Genomic DNA, 22722 nt, shown 5'->3' with positions numbered 1-22722 from the left:
AATATTTGAAACCGCTCAGTTATATATTGTTATTGATTGATATAGCATTTTGGTATATACCATATACCATCTTGGTACTCAAAATTCGTACGCAGCTTTGCTGGATGCGCAATCATCATGCTTCTAAACGAATAATACCAGCGAAGTGAATAGAATTAAAATGCCCTGAACTTTTATTTCTAAAAACTACAAACCCTTTGATTACAATTAGTTTCTTAAACTAATTACATGCAAAATTAGCTGAATTAATGTCACACATAATAATAAACTTCAACTTCAGTGGGAGTGAAATGGTAACTACCAGCCAATAGTGCTTGGGTATTACTGTTGCCATAACTGTAGCCAGATGGAGGACGGTAAGTGTTACCAAAATGTGTATATGAATTTCTGTTCTTGTTAGCATTTCTTGCAATATATAGATCATGTCCGCCACCAAACGTTGGTCCATATGTCGGGTTTGTGTAAATTGCGAGATGAGTGTTTCTGTAGACTGCTGATCTGAATGGACTCAAGTTGTCTTTGTTGCGCAGAGAGAAAATGTAGTTGCTCGAGCTTGATCGCCAAGCGCCGTTTGACCCTAAAATTACAATTAAGGTCATTACTGCCATGTTTTGTAGTTAACAGTGAAGAATATCAATAACGGGTGGCTAATTCTAATTGGGTTTTAAGTTGGATGTAGACTATAACTTACTCTTCGTGTCTCATCGCGATCGAGGCATGTAGTATAGGATAGTGCATGAGCTAAGTGATTAGACATCTCAAGTTAAACCGGCAATTCTGTCGATGTTCTCTGTTTCAGTGCCTCGTAACATATTTTTATATTATATGGCCTTAAGTGGTCAAACGTCGCTCTTCTCATGCGCCGAGCCTAATGCAAATGAGTTCAAACAAAGACTTTAATTCATTTGCATTAGGTTCGGTGCATGAAAAGAGCGACGTTTGATCTAGGCCATAAACTTACCACCCCATTGATAGGTTGAGTATCCACCAAAGATATAATTCCCAACTTTAACCAAAGTGATTGTTTTTCCTCTATTGTCGCATCGTGTATGAAATACACGCGAATCCCAGCCATCCAGTGAAGTTCTCCAACAACATGTCAGCTTATTGAAAGAAAACCATTGTTTCAATTGCTTGAGATAACTTCCAGGTTGACCTTTCAGGACTGTGGAAGCCGAAATGTCACCTAATTGCAATGTATATAAAAATGCTCATCCGTATGTGAATGTGAACAATTAAAACCGCGTATGATTTCACTTCCAGGAGAGTTTAACCGGCATCGTGTGAACATGTGTCTTATGTTAGCTAACATCGTACGTTATATAGCTATAACATTTCTAACAGGGGCATCAATCCTGGAGAGAAACGTCCCTTCTAGTTTTTTGGGATGGATATCTAGTGATCCCCCAAATTACATCATGTTTGATAAAATTATTTCTCTTTGCGATTCAAATATTCGATGTACATGCAAAAAGTAATACTTTTCCAGACTCGCATCAAACTAGTTAATATCACATTAACAATTCTTACCTACTATGTAAACTTAAGTGCCTTTATCGATAAGCTGCGTCAGTGAAATTAGAACTATAAGCATCAAATGCACGTGCATGGTATAACAGCAAATGCCTAAAATAGACAAAACACTTCTCGACGTTTCGACCTGAGGGCCTTCGTCAGGAGAGTTAGTAGGACTCTCCTGACGAAGGCCCTCAGGTCGAAACGTCGAGAAGTTTTTTGTCTAGTTTAGGCAGTTGCCGTTATACCATGCACATTTGATGTTAAGTTGTTTGAAGACGCTGCCACCGTGCCACGCTGCTCCCTGGTTATATTAGAACTGAAAGCGCCCCGCTCTGGATCGGAAGCTTGTACGAGGGCCGTTAAATAGGAGTGATACTACCTCAATAATTGACCACAATTAATGTAGATCGATTATCGTTGAACGTTACCACATGGATTATATCATTCAATTGAAAAAAACACAATTCCACTTAACTTGTCAAAACGTTCAGTGACTTGTAAATTAAAGAACAATATGCGAAAAGTGGTAAATATAGGACTATAAAAAGGCAAATTTCGACCTCTCAGAGTTTGTCAATTATAAAAATTTATTGCATTAAAATTTATGGTGGCGACTCGACACACATGCATGCATATCGAATACCGTGCATGCATGCATGTGAACAATAGTCACAATCGCAATTCTTTTGAACTTTGAATTCTTTTGATTTTTCCTTCTTGCTATAAGGCAATATTTAGTTATTATTCGGATCAGAATATATTTGGTTATATCATGATCTGTTATCATCTGTGATTGGACATATACCAATATACTTACGAGAGAGCATTAATCGTATCTTGCTATTCAAGGTTTGATTGAAACTGTCGAATTTACTCTCCAATTTTGCAATATCTTTATCCAATATTTTGAGTATCTATACAATAAAAAGTATTGTCCAATTGTAAACAATCTCGATTCATGAATTATTATCCATTAAGTCAGAAATATTTCAGAAAAAAATTCAAAATGTATCGATTTTAATATCATTTACTTATTGCGTTATGCAGTATATATATGAATGTTGCCTCCTAAAACATGCCTCAACATCAACTCATGCATACAGCTAGCCTATACCGGTATCGATTGAGCTGCGCTTATATATGTAATAAAAAAGCATATCAACCTTCTTTTCCTCGGCCAATGCGTTCATTTTTTTATCTCCTTGAACATAAACTTTATTGTTGTCTTTCCTGTACACCATCATTCCCTCGACACTTGGTATTTTATTTTCTGTTGTGTTGTCTGGAACAACCAACATCTGAGGCAAGATACAAATTTCATTTCTTTTTGATGTATTTATACCGAAAACCTTACACTAACTTACTGCAGCGCAATATTTATTTATTAACTTACCCCTTCGTAGAAAAGTGGTTTGTCTTTAACACAGCGACCCTACAGTCGATTATACGCAATAATATTTTAAGGAATATTTATGGTATGGCGCGTACACACTATATATATATATATATACTAGTATAGATACACCAAATATATATATATATATATATACTAGTATAAATACACCATATATATATATATATACTAGTATAGATACACCAAATATATATATATATGTATATACTAGTATAGATACACCAAATGTACATGCAAAAAGTAATACTTTTCCAGACTCGCATCAAACTAGTTAATATCACATTAACAATTCTTACCTACTATGTAAACTTAAGTGCCTTTATCGATAAGCTGCGTCAGTGAAATTAGAACTATAAGCATCAAATGCACGTGCATGGTATAACAGCAAATGCCTAAAATAGACAAAACACTTCTCGACGTTTCGACCTGAGGGCCTTCGTCAGGAGAGTTAGTAGGACTCTCAGATACAAATTTCATTTCTTTTTGATGTATTTATACCGAAAACCTTACACTAACTTACTGCAGCGCAATATTTATTTATTAACTTACCCCTTCGTAGAAAAGTGGTTTGTCTTTAACACAGCGACCCTACAGTCGATTATACGCAATAATATTTTAAGGAATATTTATGGTATGGCGCGTACACACTATATATATATATATATACTAGTATAGATACACCAAATATATATATATATATATATACTAGTATAAATACACCATATATATATATATATACTAGTATAGATACACCAAATATATATATATATGTATATACTAGTATAGATACACCAAATATATATATATATATATATATATATATATATATATATATATATATATATATATATATATATATATATATATATATATACTAGTATAGATACACCAAATAAGCATATGCTCAAGCTTGCAAGTACATGGAAGTTCGACATTTTAAAACTCTATAGGCTTGATTTTCTATACCAGGGCTATACTAAGGTATATTAGGCGGAAACACCGCGCAAATTGAAGAAATAAACCAACCCTATTTATACATGTACAATAGCGGCAGCACCGCAGCACCATGCATCACAATCAACATCAATTTTGTTTGTGAATTATTATCCATAATCTTTGCCCTCTGGGAATCGCCACTCAAACGTCGTTGATCAGAAAATGATGTAAATTGTCACTGCTGGATTGACTGATGAGCTTTAGGTCATTAGAAAATTAAAACGCCCAAAAACCCAATCTTTTTTAATTAACTTTCAGCGTTCGCTCGAGTACGGACGAAATTGTCTTAAACCTTGATAACTTATAAACTGAATATAGAACTTATTTGAACTTTTTTATGGATTATTTGTAATTGCATATACACTTAGGGTATATTTACTTGAGAAATTTGCTATGCATGCAATGAGTTTAAATCGCATTAAACCAAAAATATGGTCGGCTATATATAGTTAAATTAAACCTTCTTTGGTATTTCATTTCCACCGACAAGTTTGTACCACACAGAAGCGCCATTCTCGACCACTTTGTAGTCCATGCATTTAGTCCACAATCTTCTAGGAATGGATGTTCTAACCCAGAACCAAGTGTATACGTTTTTTCGTACGGTCCCCCCATTTCGTGCATTGCACTCCTTGAAACAATAGTTTTTCTTTCCATTTTTGGGTCCATAGCAACCGCAACACTGTGTTATATGACATCATGAAAGCAAAACAGCAATGTATAGGTTCATGGAAAGTTATAGTGAGGAATATGCCGTGATAATAATAAATAACTTTATTGAGCAAACCTGGCCATTGTCGCAACCAATAAGAGCTGTCGCTCCATAATCTATTCCGGAAATACTGTTTTTCGTGCTGTAGCTGCAATATAGGGAGCAAGTGTATGCTAAGAATATTGCAGTGTTCACTCAAGCATTTTCTCATAACTAGTTTTGATCAATCAATAAAGGTAGGTAGCTATAGAAATGACGGAAAATGTTATTTTACCTGAATGCCCCAGAGTAGTCAGTTTGAAGCGGATATTTATGATGGAAAGCAAATCCCCAGCGACATGGCCTTTGCAAGCAATCGTTCATCTTAGCCTGAAATGGAAAATCATTCAGTATTTCTTGGCGCTATTTGTTTGATACCAATCTTTCAGAATATTAAATTTCATTGTGGTTTAATATTGTTGCATGAAAATTGGGAATATTACTTGACTTTTGGGATTTTGTAAAAATAACTGGACATAAAAAAATTAATTTCGCCTTCGCATATGCAAATTTAAAACGTTTAATTTGGTTATATATATAGCTATTTATTTTTTTTGCTTTTTCCTGCAGAACCCTAAAACTTTCATGTTATATATATATATATATATATATACATGCAGCATGTATTTTATTGCATGCCTATAATGCTCCCTTTAGGAAGAAAATTCATTCCTGTAAACAATGTTACCATGTATTGTGTGCATTAAAAAACAAGCGGGGGGAAAAGCGACTGGTGCAATGTCCATCTAAACCTACCCATCCAAACCGTGTCCTTGCATTATGAGCCATTCCAAATTTTGAGCAGCGAAACTTTGTAGTCACGATGTTATCCGTAATCAAATCTTTCACAAACTGTACGTCTCCAATTCCAGGCGAAGTTTTCCCACACCCGCCTTTATTTATAATCATTAAGCTCTTGAGTGGCCGTGGTTTGCGGAGTCTATAGTACCTGAAGAGAAAAAGCAAAAAACTTGGAAATATTGTATCAAAACGAGCATTTTCATGACAAATACATGCAAATTTGAATAGATTTAACCAACTGTCGCGAACAATATTAATTGGAAGCAGAATACAAAATAATTAATGTAAAAAGTCATCTATTCCTAAAACAATATAAAATAATTGTTATATTCTTTATGTACGATTATTTAAATAATGTTTACGTATATTGACAAAAAGTCTATATTCTGAAAGGTCTATTTGATTGATCTGATTGATTAATCTATTTCATCATGGCCTGAAAGGTCTATTTGATTGATCTGATTTAATTTATTAAGAAAATATTATTACCTATAAGGCTATATAAATAATAGATAAAGCTACATTTCTCACCAATGTGCCTTTGTTGCCTTAAAATTTTCTTGACTTGCAACTTGAACTCTAAAATCTTTGATTGGTGCATTGCCTAATGAGCTGGTCCAATGAGGATCACCGAATGGTTCAACTGGCTTGTTGTTGGAAGGAACAGTCCAGGTGATTGATGTATTCTTGCGACCAACCAAAATAAATCCCCCTCCATCGGTAGTCATGTCACAATAAACCTTAAAAGCATAAGAAACATCTTCAATATTATATGGCCTGACCACCTGAACCTCTTGTTTTGAACGTATTTCATTGATCATATGTTGCTACTAACCCCATGATTGTAACAAACGAATTATCGGAGGAGGGCAGTGAGCGTTCATACGGGAACTTAGGAGAACATATAGGAACTTATTAAGCTATAACTATAGCATAGCTAGAGTATATACACTGTCATGTAAGGCGTATATATTTCCTTTACAATTTATTAAGTAAACATAAAAGCAAGCAAATATCTCTTAAATCAAATAATATACTTATATATACGACCCTAACATCGAATATAACATTATATACACGACTGCAACATCGAATATTATGTTTGTATATTTGTAAGTCATAAAATAGTTATGTGGAGACTAATAAAACTGAATAAAGTTTATCTAAATTAGCTATTTGGATCATATAACTGCTTTTGTTAAAACTGCATTGAGTGTGTACTGTCTTTACTATATCTTATTATAATTTTATTCAAACATTAATTTATTCCAAAAAGAGGACTTCTTTTATATAAAATACATACTTTCCTCGGAATTTTGTGCCCAAGTGTGATCCAGTAAAACCCATCTTTAGCCTTTAGATCTTTATTCAATATACTGGTGCAGTCGTATCCCGGATTGAAGAATTCACCTGGTGGACTAGATCCTATATAATATATTATATATGCATAGATTTGGTAATAAGTAAAACTAATTATCTTAGAGTTCTGTTTTTGTAAAAGCGAAGTAGTACTTGTCGTTTTATTACTTTTGTATATTTACAAACACTGAAATTCATATACACTATATATGATCATAAAATAATTGGCAAATCTGTGTCGTGTTATATGTGTCACACATGCATTAGCCGCGTTATCTTAAAATATTCCAAAACTGAAGAGAAATGATCTATGAAAGGTTGAGACATTCAAACACCAATGAAAATAACACCAAAGAGCAAATTCCTCTCTGTAAAACCCAGGATGAAAAGCTTTTTGAAACTTAATATGTATTGTAGCTATGTAAGTCATACCATCCAGTGTTCTCCATCCAAAAATTCCTTTATCGTTTGTGCAGATCAAGAGTTTTTGTTTGTTTTGTCGATCTCGAACAAGCATTATCTCACCACTGTTCTTTTTCGAACATACCCCAGGATTATTTCCTTTGAGTATTTTGATTTTCTAAAGATAAAATGACCGTTGATTTATCTAATGTAGTACTAAAGTACTATATTGTCCTTTGACTGATGCTTCCATCAGTTGCTTGCGATTGATTACTGGAATAAAATCGAAGAGAAAAAATGAACAGTTAACAAATTATACTTACCCCGATGACAAAGGTGTATGAAATCTCCAAAAGGAGCACCGAAATGATCAACCAAGTCTTCATGTTGTCTTCTATTCAGCAAGACAGCCTGCTATGACTCTATATAATAAGGATTTCATCTTTCTTTTTTGTAATGACCGCAAGAGACAGGAGCTGAAACGAAATCAAGGGAATAATCGATGATAAACACCCATGCACATGCGGTTTACACAAAGTCAAAGAAATAAAAGTGGTACTTGATAATATTTGCCTTTAGCCATCAAAGTCTGCGAGACTAAAGTCCTGACGATAAAGATCAAAGAGTGCGATATTTGAATACAGGTCTAACTCAAAGATCTAATATTCAGATTCCTATTGACGACTATCCCATTCCATAACGTTTTTCATTCATCCAGCTCATATGAATTAATCAATATCATTGTAACGTTACTCGTTAACGTTATGGAAGCGTGTCAAACTAAATAGTAAAAAATAATTGTCAGATAGATGCTTTTACTTCAGTCGACTTTATTTCTCGCAAATTGCTTACTCATATTATTTGCAAAGTCGTTGTCATTTTGATGATTGTCTGCTTAATGAAAATACTCAAACCCTTCGAACGCCCAAATATTCAAGGGCAAATTTTCCGAACAAGTAATATCATTAGAAGAACATTTGAGAAGGCTTCAATTACACGATTACCGGATTTTCTACTTTGATTCGATATACATATTAACATATGGTATCGGATTTGTCTTGGTTACACTATAACGGCCGGATTAATAATTGATTTAAAATACAAACAAAATGGAGGACAACGAAGGGCAAGCAAAATTTCGAAAATAAATATTGTCGTGGACAAACAGTGAAATCGAACTTGTTTTGGAATCGATAACCTTTGCAAGCGTTTGATAGCGGATTCTCTGGATGACACGGAAACAGTCATCTCCAGAGCGGAGTGATTTTCATTCAGTGGATCGTATCGGATTGTTACACCTTTGTGTAACTGCAACGCCTATGTATCAATCAGGTGTGCTATTAATCCGGTACGAAGATGACATGAGAGTGCGTACTCTGCCGTACTGGACTTGAAACGATGGGAAGTTTTACAACTATAGGTCACAAACGTGCAGTCAAAATATAGAACTTAGGGACCCGTTAGATGTTCAGTGGGAGTCGAATTAGGGCGTCTGCTGCTAACACAACACAGTAAAACAAACATCCTCGCGTGTTATGTAGTCTTGAAGTCTTGAAGTTTTACAACTATAGGTCACAAACGTGCAGTCAAAATATAGAACTTAGGAACCCGTTAGATGTTCAGTGGGAGTCGAATTAGGGCGTCTGCTGCTAACACAACACAGTAAAACAAACATCCTCGCGTGTTATGTAGTCTTGAAGTCTTGAAAGATGCAACTTTAAATTCGATGATATTTATGCGCTCCAAACTGATTAAACTGTGCTGTTGTCTACTCTAAACCTTATAAGGTTTAGAGTAGCAAATGGCTTTACCAACGACAACTTCATTGAATTAGCTGCATGATAATGCATTTTAAAGGCATTGTAATTTTTATCCAACTATTCATAAATGAGGCTCGCTGCGCATTAAGAAATTAAATAATATTAACTTAACCTGCATGTTACTATCATTTAATATTATTATAACAATATTTATCTGTTCTTAATGACTTAATCACAAGCATTTTTCTTAGCTGATACGAAATCGGCACGAAAGATTCTATGTATAAAAACAGCCAAAGTTTGATTTGATTGACACGGCCCACAATTGCCGGAATTACATGTAAATAAACACCTACACGTGGTTTACACAAAAAAAGTGGTACTTGGACCTTGGTAATTCTTGTCTAGTCATCGAACCTTAAGACCTTATGTTTAAGATCAAAGAGTGCTGTCCACTATATGCACATTATAAATAACATGACGACTGATCTCGATGTGCATAATGGGCAGCACAAATAAGTTTAAGGATTATACTCTTATAGATGGTAGATTTGCGTGGTTCTAACATTAGCAAGGTTTAGTTGTTTTTTTATGAAACGTTTTACCAAGGACAACCTCGTATAGATTTAACTGTGAATTAGGTATACTGCATGCATTTCAACAGAGGCATTGCAATTTTGAGTGCGCATCCATGGCCAAATATCAATGAATTAAACTCATTGAATATTAAATTCTTCCTTTGCTGAAGGAAGACAATAGTTTGTCACAAAAAGTAAACATTTAACAGTTAAACAGTAGGCAGTCAAAGTAAATATTTGTTGGAAAATCTTTCATGGACGCCGTTAAATTTAGCTATATACTAGCAGAGGAATATCTGAATAAATAGCATTATCCAAAATTAAAACAAGCCAGACAAGGAAATGCACGGATTTCGAAAGAGCAAATATATCTTTAAAAAAGGAAAATAGCTATATAGAAACTCTTCTATTGCGTTTTTAACAATTCCAAAGTCATGGTCGTACGAATCAGCAAGGAATCCAGTGTTCCCGCATCTGTTCAAGCACCATGCCCTGACATGACAGATTCTCAACCCAGTTGAGCTTATACTTTCATTTCACTGGCGCGATGGCGTGCATTTTTCGCTGCGATTGCGAGCTCTGCGTTTAAAACAAACTGATTCATCGTCGACGTTTTACCGGTCTGAACGAATCAGGATTATCATACACTTATGGCCTTGTGTGAATTTGCGTGACTATTGTTTTTATTGTTTCTTCAGTATTTTCTAAGTCTGATCTTGGTAGACCGCGTAGACCGCGTACACGCGCACGCGAGCGCCACGAGAACGAAAACATTTGCCTATATGGTCAGACCATGCGAACTCTACTTCCTCCGGCGAAGAAGGACACTCCGCCCAAGCAACTCCGTTTTCATATAGAGAACAACTCCTATACAAAGCAGCCATGGCAATTTTTCAATGGAAAACGTTGCTGTAACGGTGCTTATAATAAAACGTTTGCCCGTTAAGTGTAAATATCTTTATCTTTACTTACTTTTGTTTTTCAGTAGCCCGTAGGAGTTAAACTACCAAACATTTAATGTTATGCAAATCTTACTCAATCACAAACTACTTTATCATGACTCATTGTCACTCGTGTATATTTAGCTAAGATGCGCTCGTTGGGTTTGTCACGTCGTCATGTCTTTTCGGAAATATATTTGGTGCCAAAAACTCACAGCTCCTACCCTAATGCACCACAGATGCATGCACTGATATACATGACAGGTTATATTTATTAGCGGTATGGCAGGGTAAAATATTTAATTAATATTCGCGGACGATCAACCTAGCTCAACCTCGTATATTTGGAAGAAATGCATGGCAGCATTTGCTGCTTCAATTCCTTCTCTCTTTGAGGCCCGAGACAAATAATGTCAAACTGAAGGCGCATTCTCAAAACCACTAAGCTAGCCTTTCGAATATCTATTTTTCTGTCGAATATATAAATATTATAAGCAAACGAATATAACTTCTTTCAAAATTTATGAACTGCATGTAAAAAGCTTATTATTTCAAAGTAGCCTAAGGAACATACAAAACAATACATGAGTAACATGACCTTGTCTGAAAACTACGAAATCTGTAAATTAATTAAGTAAACGTTTAACAAGAAATTCTGTGATTCACCACAGCGCATCCCAATTTAATGTTTAATATTCAAGTCGCCATGATCAGAGGTCTCAATGCAAACTCAGTTGTTCCAACCCATTTATCTTCTGTTGAGATTAGGCGCCAGTATTGAGCTGTTACCGGTCGGAATGTTACCGTGATTAATTCCTGTGCCACCGGTGAAGGAATTGTGACGTCCTAAAGACCAAATATTTTTACCATTACCATGTATTTTTACCATACTATCTATCAAGGTCGAACTCTGCTTTAAAAAATCCCGTTCTGCTTGACCAAGCTGCTCAAAGCTCGCACTGAAATGGGGCTCATTATCTTTTGTTTATAAAGGCGTTTATTAAATTGTTTATAAATTTCAATCAAACGCAGTTTTCCTCTTGATTTTCTTTTCAAATTGTGACCGGTGAGGGGAATCCGCTCCGGAGGAATTCCCACAATTGAAAAGAATATCAGACGAAAAATTTCGTTTGGTCGAAAAATCCAGCCTAGTGGAAAACCGCCTTAATGCATTCGGACATGAGTAATAATGTAAAGTTCGATGCAAGCAACAATAATTCTTGGTTTATATGAACGCGTTATTGCTATACATGAATTATACATAATGCTTACCAAAAACAATTGTCCAATCACACTTTCCCAGTTTCGGCCGTCTGATGAGTATTCCAGGGCTAAATTTCCATATCCTCGTTTGACGTCGTTTCCCCAAGATGGTATGAAACCTCCTGCCACTGTGACTGACGTGGCGTAGACAGGACGAGCATAAATTGCTTGAATGAAGTTTCCGATCTTTGGAGTTTCACTTCCCCACCCACCAGTGTCTGATCTACCATCAGTCAAATCACGTGATTTCACATGATAGATGTTGTTATAGAAACCACTTTGTATGACCTGGTAATCGTTTAATGCATGAATCAACATATTCCTGATTGTCTAAAACACACAATATGAAATGTATAAAACGATAATATTCTTCTCTACATAGTACAGAAATATTTTCAAAACGGACTGAACGGTAATTCCAATCCTTCTTCAAACAAATAATGACGGAAATAGGATGACTAAACGGCTACCAATTAGGCAAGATCTTGTTACTTACTCATTCCAATACCTCAAAGTCATTTTACGCTTTGTTTAATATCGGCTAAGCGGGATCATGTAAACAGCCCCTTAATATGGACTCCGTTTATATATATACTATCGGCATGCATTTATCCACATGCATACAAAAGGTTCAGGGAAACCTTATGACACACTCCATATCCAACGTTGTTCCCCTTTTATATATAGCTACACACGTGTTTATAAAGTGACCTACTTACCTCTGGCGGTGGAAGTCCATTCGGACCAGGATCTCCCTAAATAAAAATCATTAGGTTGTCATGTAAACAAAGATTATGTCTGCGCCATTAATGCTTTAAATTAAAAAACGAAACCTCATTGTCCGACCACTGTCCGACAAACGTTTATTCGTCTAATGCATGACTGATTTCTTTTGATAGCCGACGTTGTTCTCACAGAGTTGAAAAAAGAGTTCAACCTTACTCCGGTAGGATTTCAAGTTTTGAAAACCTTCCTCAAAATGGCGTTATGTCACTGAGTCAAGTGGCAACCAGAATAAAGAAATATTAGGTTTTTGATACATGCATGTGATCAATTAGAGTGTTAAACTTTGAACCTTCCTCACAAACCTCATTCAAATCAAACCGAGCTCGCGGGTGGTACCCGCGCGTACCCGCAGCTTTTTTGCAACTCTGTGTTCTCACCTCAAGACCATCTATTCCCGCTTCCCCTCTAAGATGGCTTCGTTCACCCTATAAATAAAAAATATACTAAGACATTGCCATATATGACTGTAATTCAATAAAAGAGTGATATATGATGCGCCGTGGAAAGCGAAGGCGAAACAAGGCTTCTGACAAACTTGATTCCTCTTTTTACTATTTCCATTTCGTTTTTCAGTTCAATTTTGGAGTCTTCAGTATAGAAAAACCTGGGGCCAAATCTTAACTACACAAAGGGTTGTTGATTTCAGTGTACAGTTATTTTCAAAATTCACGATCCCAGCTGTACGCCAATTTCCCACTTAAATATAATTATTAAGTAGATTTTCCCTTATACAACAGACGCGATCTCTGCAGTTGGAACAGGGCCTGGTTATGTTTCTTTTTTTTCGGTTGGTAGCTAAAAGTTAATACGGATCCACTACTTTTAGTGAACCACCGTCAGCCAGTTGTCATTCGCCTCTTTCAGCTTGGTCGTTTTGTTGCCGTGATAAAGTATAGCTACATGCGAAATTACCTTAAATTTAATAAAAGTTATACCATGCATGCTCTAAATAATTGCATGCTCACAAATTAAAACGTGTATAATAATTGGACAACCTCCCTATTAAAGCAAATGCTAAGAAAGAGCACCCAAAGTAAAATCGCAAAATGTTGAAAAATACCAAAAATTAAATATCGCCGTGTGATCATGAAGTTAGCAAATTTTGTGTAATATATATATATAGTATTACACGCGAAAAACCGTCCACGTTTTAACACTAAATTATAGAAAAATTTCTATGCACTCGGCATTTTTTTACACTTTGGAATATTACACAGCTAGTCTTTACACTTTTCTAAATTTGGGATGCTTTTCTAGGTTTTAAATTTAGTTTAATAGAGATATGGGCCATTTGCTACTCTCTTTAATTGAACGAGGGAAGAAAAAATGCTTATAGTTCACAAAACTGTTCCATCACAGGACAGATTTAAAATTAATATAATGCTTGAATAAATACGCTTACCTTACGACCTTTTTGACCAGGTTCTCCTACAGCTCCCTGAACGAAAAATTTGATGATCTATTTATACGCTGAATGGATATTAACTGAATACCCTGTATTGTTCTATCATATTTACTATAATATTGCAATGGTAAAACACAACACCTGCATGGTAGGTGCACAGTACGGAGTTTGTTAGGCCTGAAAAAACCTCCTTCTGTTACGCCCATGCATCCATAGGCATTACTATTTTTCACTATCTATGTTTTATTTAACTCACCTTTGGTCCGTCTGATCCTGGATTCCCCGTTGGGCCAAGTGGACCCTGTGATCAGGAAATATGCATGCATTCAATTAAAACATCGATTAAACTTACGGGAGGATTAAGAGAAGTTTAAATGCAATTTTTTTCTACAATGTTATCACAAATACTAATCAAATACTAATACTAATCTCATGCAATCTTCCAATATAAATTATCTTTAAATCGCATTTTTCCAGTATATTTTACGATATATTCTCTTCAAAAGTATTCGTAATTTAGTATCATCGAAAAAATAAATTTGAGGATAACTCGTAGAAGAGAATTTTATAATTTTTTATGCGATGTCGTTTGCAATTGACCATTCCGAAGTTGCGGTAGTGGCCTGGTGATAGTGAGAGCAGCAACGCATTAAGGGACAGTTTTTGAGATTTTTCCGAAAAAAGCCCCATGATGCATTGTGAATTTCACTATTACCAGTCCTTAACCGCAACATCGAATAGCTAATAGGTTATGAACTTAACATATAATACATTGCATGCTTATATATATAAAGTTCTTCCAAAGACCAACCTTGTAACCACGATCCCCTCTGTTACCCTAAGATTAAGAAATAGGGGATGTTAATAATCAACAAGCTGTATACAATTTAGACTCGTCAGTGCGAATCTAGTAGTTATTTTTGCTCGCTATATTTGTGAATTCATGTACGAAGACCCATGAGACAATCAAGGGTGGGCAGACTGGGGAAGATAGTTGCGGTCACTTGCGTGCAGTGTATTTTACAATGCCTTACTGAAGAGAAACGTTGAATATACTTACTTTTTCTCCTTTAGGCCCTCTTCTCCCGTTATATCTTCGCAGACCTGTATGCGATCCCTATATAGGAAGGGTGAAAGGAAAAAGTGAAACTTACCAGTGATGTGTATCATGTGTGCTTTTGAGTATACAATTACTTAATGGTTTCCGTGTTTGGATGGCCTGATCCAAACACGGGCTTCAACCAATCAGAACACGCGTTATATACATGTTATTTTATAATATAAATTACTTTAGCTTCTTTCAAATTTCTATAGCATTATATGAAAACACGGCGCTCAAAAGGCAGAAGATATAGAAAGCGAAAGAGTCCCGCGCATCGAATATAGGAACGTGAAAAAGATAGCGCTATAGCTAAAAACTGGCGCCGCGGGAAAAGAACAAAAACTTTTCTTCGAGCTACACTAATAATAAAATAGCACTAAAATTTCATATATATATATATATATATATATATATATATATATATATATATATATATATATATATATATATATACACACCCATTTGCAAAAACGTTGGCCGCAGATAGATAGATAGATCGGATACTCGAAGTCTAATTAGAATTGCATATGATTACATTTGCATGGGATTTCTATAATATTACACAACATATGCAATTATAATTAGATTTCGAGTATCTATCTATATATCTATCTGCGGCCAACGTTTTTGCAAATGGGTGTATAAAGATATATATATATATATATATATATATATATATATATATATATATATATATATATCTTTTAAACAGAAAGCATATATTAGCTTTTAAACAGAAAGCATTTGTTAATCAAAATTTAACGTCATAATATAAATTGCTTGCTCTTACAGATACTGAGAAAGATTTGAATTAGGAAATCGTACATTGACTATATAGTCTAAATACAACATACTATATTATTTGAATATCTGGGCGCTGGCATTTCTCCATTTTCACCCTACAAGAAAGCAATCAGAGTGGGGTTAACGTCGAGTATAAGATGACTGCTTTGTTTTATGCAACTCTAAATTTCTTATTTCCGTAAGAGTTGGGTTTTTTCATATGCTGATTGAATAATTATGATGAAATCATGCACAAAATATGTAACACCAAAATAAACAAAAATGTTGCTCTTTAAATGATAAAGACAAACCTTCAATCCAGGCAATCCTTGTTCTCCTTTTTCTCCTTGAATTATTGTAAGTCCTGCCAATATCTAGGTAAGATAGAAACGAATTTGGATATGACATAATGCAAGCTAGGATAAGTTGTCTATGTGTCAAAAATTAAAACCAAACAAACGATTTTTTATAGGTTCTAACCAAACGAAACTTTGACTGGCATCGGTTGTGCATAGCTCATCATTGCACGCATATACTGTTCCAATTATTAGCAATGATTAATATATACAATCTGTAATAAACAGGGGATTTGTCAATGGCATGCACCACATAATAATTTGTATATAATTTACAGTCTCCGCGCGAGTTAAGCGTTCAAAGGATTCTTTTAGGATGACCTATATCTCTTATATAATTGAGAGCTGGGAAAAATAATCTGAGTGAACGTTCTTTTCCCGAGAACTCTGGGGGACTTACCTTTTCATTCTTGCTGCACACGATTGAAGCGTTGATTCCACTTAATTTCTTCACTTCTTGCCCGTATGATGCGACAAGACTTGCGAGAAAGAAAAGCAACACAACCAGCATCTTCATGATGAAATATGATGTTTTCCAACAACACACTCTTGAATTTGATTGCTTCTGTTTACCGTCCACGATTTTTGATGAATCAATTGCAATCGGAAAAAAATGGGAAGAAATTTTTCTGTTCTGTGCCAAGGTCCAATCATGGTGCAAGGTTCATGTCGACATGGCTCAAAATTACGTGTCATACGAAATCCTGACGATGAAAGCAAGAAATCTGACTTTGTATGTCATCACATCAATTGAAAACGATTTTTTCTCTAACTTTCTCACCGCTAATCCTTGCGGTTTAACGTGATACAAGAGCCTGGATGACGGCCTCACGAATACTCCAAAATTCGTAGCAACTTTCTTCATAATTTGGCGTCAATTTTGTTCCCGTATTTATATTTATTCGTGAGTCAGTTGCACGAAGGCTAGATAGCGCTATCCGGCTCGAGAACGATTTTTAGTCATGTCTTTCATGATAGTTGGAATGTTAATTGCGGCTGAATTTAGTCCCATTTGCTTCTGTATGGTTAGGTGTTAAAGCCTACTGATAAATTCTGTCCGATTTTTCATCTACCAAGAACAATAAATAAAATACTACCATATAATGCTATATAAGTTCTTCAAAGATTGGATACCCAGGTTTGATATATCATTCTATACAGCCATCTCTCTAGCTAGTATAATCTACACAAAAATTTATTACACTTACAGTAAATGCACTACATCGTGCAGGAAATGATCTCCTGTGTATATGCGCGGTGTTACAATTCTATTCCAGAATAATATTTCTGGAGGATCACTGACTTGAAAAACGGTGTATTATACATCGTTTAGTGATACCCTGCTGAAACTAACAGTGTTTTCAGTGATCGTGCATGTGAGTGACAGACAAAATCGCTCTGGTTGTTTTTGCCAAATTTTAAATACCACAAAAAGTAATTCTGTCACGAATTCACCTGAAAATTCTCCAAACCGCAACGGATGTTCCGTCAGGGATTCCATTTCCTCATTTGTGGTTGTCCTGGACGTGATGTTTACATGCAGGCATGGCCAGTTTTTTCATGGAACTATGCCCTTTGGCCCTTTTCGTCAAAACATTGTTTTCATTAATTCAATTATCTATGTCGTCACGTAGTCGAGGAGAAAGGATCAAGGAGAAAGAATCGAGGAGAAAAGATCGAGGACAAAGAATCGAGGAGAAAGGATCGAGGGAGAATAAAAAAAGTAGGCTGAAAGCACGATAGGTCGTGGCAGGTTCATCGTGGACAATTTAACTAAATATGTGGAGAGTAAATCCTATTTAATTTCGAGGCGCCAATTCCTTATTCCTATTACTATCCTCAAAACACAGGCTTCTATTTATCTGCCCTCATGGTAGCGATGACATTTTGTGTCCTCAGTTTATGTTTAGATCACCGAATCAATTGGCTGAGTTGAAGCAAAACAAAGAAAGGCCAGGCATCAGTGGCAGAACCAGCGTTGGTTGAAATAAATTAGTGCGTGCATGTACTATTGTACCAGAACAACTATTCGTGGTAAATTTCTTAGAAATATTGCAGAACTTTACCCATCAACCCATGGAAGGTTCAACGCATTTTAGAATAATATTAATACATCCAAATTAAATATAAACTAAATTTACATTTATCTGAGACGCTGCAGAAAGCAATGAAAAAATATGAAAAATTCATTAAATTACAATAATATTAGTAATATAAAATTAGTATTACAAATAGCGTGCGATCCATGGCAAAGGCCGTTTCGTAGCGCGCGTATGGAAATCCCTCGGACGAAAATATAAAAAATATTTCAGTTGTCGAAGCGGATATTGGATTTCTTTGTTGCCATTCGGCGATCGAAAGTAAGTTTTAGACGATTTGAATCTTTATTCTACAATTACAAACTCCCAGATTGGACCTGCAGCGTTAGCTACACCGTACCAAAGGTTTGCGCCATGCATGTGCATGTCTATCTGTCTGATCGATGGCACATTTTGTAAACTTTCAAAACCTTTAAAAGGGAGTATTTCATAAAAGTTCCATAGATGACATGATTGTGTCCTCTTTATGTCGTGAACATTCACTAATTTACTTCGGTCATTTTTTGTTGAAGCTATTTTAGCTTACCATGCACCCATGCAGTGTATCTTTCGTTCACTATAGACCCCATAAGTCAAAATTTTTGAAACATGAAAATACAAGAATATACGTTTATTATTCTAATTTTACTGTCTCTATTTACGAACGATTTATTATTCTAAGAAATTAAATTTCCTTTTTAGTTTTTACGTGTCCATTTGATCGTCTTACTCAGTTGCTCAGCTTCGTAAAGCATTGACCTACACGGCCGGTTCACAATTCTACAAAGATTACGTAAAATACAAAATACAATTTAAGCCAATTGAACTCAAATGAACCGGAACACTTCATCCGACTGGAAACGTGAAGCCAAATCCTTAACTGAAATCGTGCAATTGGAAAACGCGGTCTGTTAAAATAGTCAACATTATAAAGCACTAAAAACTCTTCAAGAGCGTATAGCGGATTTGCCACGTCGTTTTAACCTCGGTCAAGACTAGAGAATGAAGTACTTCAATTGAGCTCTTGAAACAAAAAATAAATTCAAATCTAAACAGCCTCGCGAGAATTTCTCTTAGTCTCTCAACATTTACACTCGTGTCTGGATGTAGGACACGTATCTGTTATATATCTGCATGCATGTATAGGTTAAACACGCGTGTCTGGAGGTAAAGTTTTGATTAAAAAAATTTGGGCAAGTTTATAATCAGAAGATAGCGTTCCAGTTCTTTTCAATTCAATAGTTTAAGCTCGGCGTGGCTTAAACACGGGCAAATTACCAATTGCCTAATAACTGAGACCATACATACAAAGCGCTATAACGATAATTATCTATGTTAGTGGTTATGTGAGATATAACCTATATACTAATTGACGCGACTGTATGCACCTCAGGGGTAATCTACAATTCTAAATTATCTATAAAATCTGTAAAATGAGTATATGCAAGGGGGTGTTTATATGAACAGAATGATATTCCGAATCAATTGGGATTTAAGTCAGTTTTCTGAAGTCGATGAAGATGAAGATGAAATCTTTTGATGTCAAGCACATGTTTTCATGACAAAATCCTGCCATGGAGGTTAACATACCTGGCTCGCCATTAACGTATAAAAAACAGCACCCTGTTGTCAAACAAATATCAATTTTCAAAGCAGGGAGAAACAATCTAATAATTTGCAAACTTCATCTTGGCATCTTAGACGTTTCCAAAGACGTTTCACAAGTTTAAACTGCTGAGTTACGAAACGAAAATTTTAATTGTTTTAATCCAAAGATTAAATTGATTTTATGTACGTCTTTTAGAGATTTTTTATCTCTGTTTTGCTGTTGAATGTCATATTGGTATAATTATCATCAGGATTTGATTTAACTCGCACCTGGGTATACTGGGTAACTCATACAATCATCTCATGCTTTGTGTAAAATCGGCTTTGTGATTCGACACACCTCCCCGCATGTACGTTCATTACAAACACATTTAAAGTAGTAAATACAAACCCAAGAATGAAATTATTATAGATAAACCAAGTAAAATTCGCGACCGATCGTATCTTACTTGCGAATGTTCTCCAGTTGCTGTATGTATCCAGCAATGCTATGACCACCAGCTTCTGGGAGATAGTATACTTCATAAGGTTTGTATAAATTCGCCCATGCACCAAGCAAAAGCAGTTTACCAGAAGAGACCGGGTCATTTTCAATGGTTATTGTGTTGGAATTCTTTCCTAGAAAAAATTCCGACAAACGGATGTCTCCAACCGGTGGACAACCGTAAACATACTGGGTTGGCTGAGAATCGTGGTGAGATAAGGAAATGCGATATGCCAGGAGTGTTGCAAGTGCTCCTCCAAGGCTGTGACCTGTAATGAAAAGCTTTTTATGACCAATGAAAGGCTTCAAATGGTCTTCAATATCGGAATAGACAGCATTGAGTGCAGTAACAAATCCTTTATGAGCACGTGCTTGATCGTTTGTTTGAATGGGAGTTTGGATGAACCATGCATCGGTCAACATGTTTTTCAAGGTGTGAGTTCCCCGAAATACCACAACAACGGAACTTCCATCACTAGCAATAAATCCATTCGTGTCGTTGCTTTGGTCGTAGATCTTCATTTCAGCCGTAAGTCCATATTGTTCCAGTTCGGTTTCAACTGTTGCATAAGGTTGGTACGCAAGCTGGCTTAGTTTCGCATAGCGAAGGGCTTCGACTTTATTAAAGTCCGGTTCATATATAGGAGGGGGCTTTTTTGGAGTGGCAGTAATAACTGCTGCAATTGTAGTTTTAGCCAGACCAATTTGTTGATAGGTACCAGAAATGTAGTCAAAGATGGCGCCGACGTACTGTGTGTTCGTTGGTCCTTCCTTTTCCTCTTTAATTTCACCAAGATCGGTGACTCCAGTTTGTCCATTTCCAACCCATTGCCACGTATCTTCAATATACATGTCCGGGTTGAAGCACACGTCGCTAGATTTAAGAGACGATATTTCAGCTTTTGTTGGCCGTTCTGCTCAGTTAGGGAATCTTTTTTAATTGCACAAACATGCAACACAAATTAACATGCAAACAATGCTTAAAGCGAGGGTTACAATATTCGCGACAACATATGCCAACATTTTTTATTAACATGCGTAGAAATCAGATTTTGTTGCAAGTTTGTGTAAATTTTGTTGCTCGTATTACTTCGCCTTTAAATGCATGCGAATTAAAAAATCGTACCTTTCAGTATAGTACATTCCCATCCATGCCCACTTTGTGGGAACAACTTTGGTAACGTTCACCACAGGGTATATGTAGGTGCAGGCTTTGTCGAGAGTAATCGTCAAAACAATTTTAGAAGGACGTGTGGCTGACTTTAGTGCGGCGGAAGCTGGCGTTTTCCCGAGATCTGGAAAGCGATTCTTTGGTTCTTGGAAATTGGAAGCTCTTGGAGAAGCTTGCTTGATTTCATCTGGCAAGGAATCCTGCTCTAAGACGGGGAGAAGTAGCTGTTGGTGTGATGGAGTGAACTTATTCCATTGTTGCAGCAAGTCGTCCGGACCCAATGAGCATGTTTCACTTGACTTGTTGGCTACTGCTGTCTCCAAACCACGAAGGAACTCCCGTGTCTCAGAATCGATTTCTTTACCACAAAGTTCTGTCGTTTCTCCGGAAGAAGGGTCAGCCGGTGCATCGGTAACTTTTCCTCTAAGAATATTTGTCTCAGCATCAAGGCGTTGAGAACCTTGAAAGATGCGAAGATCATACTCCTCGCTGCGGTGTCGAGACTCCTGTCCTTCGGCCGTGTCTAGTTTTCCGCAATGGTAGGAGCCCTGAGCTGTATAACCCAACCATTGGTACGTAATGTACTGATCGTCTCCTTTATTTCGATCGAATATGCCTACCCAGTAGTCATTTGAATCTGGAGTTTTATCGAGAGACCAATTTATAGTGGGATAATAGTAGAGGTAGCTGTAGTATGAGTAAAGCTCAACGCCTTTTTCGACCTGTCGACAGACTTGTTCGTCCGTTTGTTTGGCATACTCTCTGGCCCCCAACATATTTGCCGTTCGTTTATTTCGAGACTTCTTTTCGTGAAACTTCGCCTTGAATTTTGTGAGGCAGTCCTTCTTCAGATCAACATGTAGTGATTTCCAGGAAGCTACGAATGCTCCAACTTCATCTGCCATTTTGGATCTTTTTCAACCAGTAATTAGCCCGCTTTCAACCAAGTTCTTACCGTGACTTGTATTGATAATCCACCAGATATCACTGCTTCTTATATAGATTATCATAATCGCACACGTGATTCAAATTGCGTGCAGAAAATAGATACGCATGGACCACATGCCTCAATAGGGGCTGAGCCACTATTTGATTAAATAGCCGCTACGGATGTCACCGGAAGAATAGAAACATGCACAAACAGACCAATCACCATGTGTATAGTT

The 22722-nt window shown here is 36.1% G+C and overlaps 3 protein-coding genes across 3 annotated transcripts; all 3 read right to left on the bottom strand.

The window, feature by feature from the left end:
• Window positions 1-121: 121 nt before the first annotated feature.
• On the bottom strand, window positions 122-2945 carry LOC114526442. The gene is made up of 5 exons (XM_028548043.1): window positions 2912-2945; window positions 2682-2816; window positions 2336-2432; window positions 962-1186; window positions 122-577 (listed from the first exon to the last, which is right to left on the bottom strand). The coding sequence occupies exons 2-5, from the start codon at window positions 2814-2816 to the stop codon at window positions 252-254; spliced, it is 783 nt and encodes a 260-aa protein (XP_028403844.1). The 5' UTR covers window positions 2912-2945; the 3' UTR covers window positions 122-251.
• Window positions 2946-4382: 1437 nt separating this feature from the next.
• On the bottom strand, window positions 4383-7660 carry LOC114526499. Its single transcript, XM_028548113.1, has 8 exons — window positions 7565-7660; window positions 7272-7419; window positions 6784-6905; window positions 6012-6220; window positions 5436-5628; window positions 4915-5009; window positions 4716-4788; window positions 4383-4610 (listed from the first exon to the last, which is right to left on the bottom strand). Exons 1-8 carry the CDS (start codon window positions 7625-7627, stop codon window positions 4383-4385), a joined length of 1131 nt encoding a protein of 376 aa, XP_028403914.1. The 5' UTR covers window positions 7628-7660.
• Window positions 7661-11210: 3550 nt separating this feature from the next.
• On the bottom strand, window positions 11211-15084 carry LOC114526398. Its single transcript, XM_028547987.1, has 8 exons — window positions 15035-15084; window positions 14786-14812; window positions 14231-14275; window positions 13972-14007; window positions 12947-12994; window positions 12503-12538; window positions 11793-12113; window positions 11211-11366 (listed from the first exon to the last, which is right to left on the bottom strand). Exons 7-8 carry the CDS (start codon window positions 12099-12101, stop codon window positions 11217-11219), a joined length of 459 nt encoding a protein of 152 aa, XP_028403788.1. The 5' UTR covers window positions 12102-12113; window positions 12503-12538; window positions 12947-12994; window positions 13972-14007; window positions 14231-14275; window positions 14786-14812; window positions 15035-15084; the 3' UTR covers window positions 11211-11216.
• Between the last annotated feature and the right edge of the window lie 7638 nt (window positions 15085-22722).

This window comes from Dendronephthya gigantea, unplaced genomic scaffold (assembly GCF_004324835.1).
Source record: "Dendronephthya gigantea isolate DGI-Jeju-01 unplaced genomic scaffold, DenGig_1.0 000038F, whole genome shotgun sequence".
Classification (NCBI taxonomy): domain Eukaryota; kingdom Metazoa; phylum Cnidaria; class Anthozoa; order Malacalcyonacea; family Nephtheidae; genus Dendronephthya; species Dendronephthya gigantea.
This window is presented reverse-complemented; position numbering and strand designations above follow the sequence as displayed.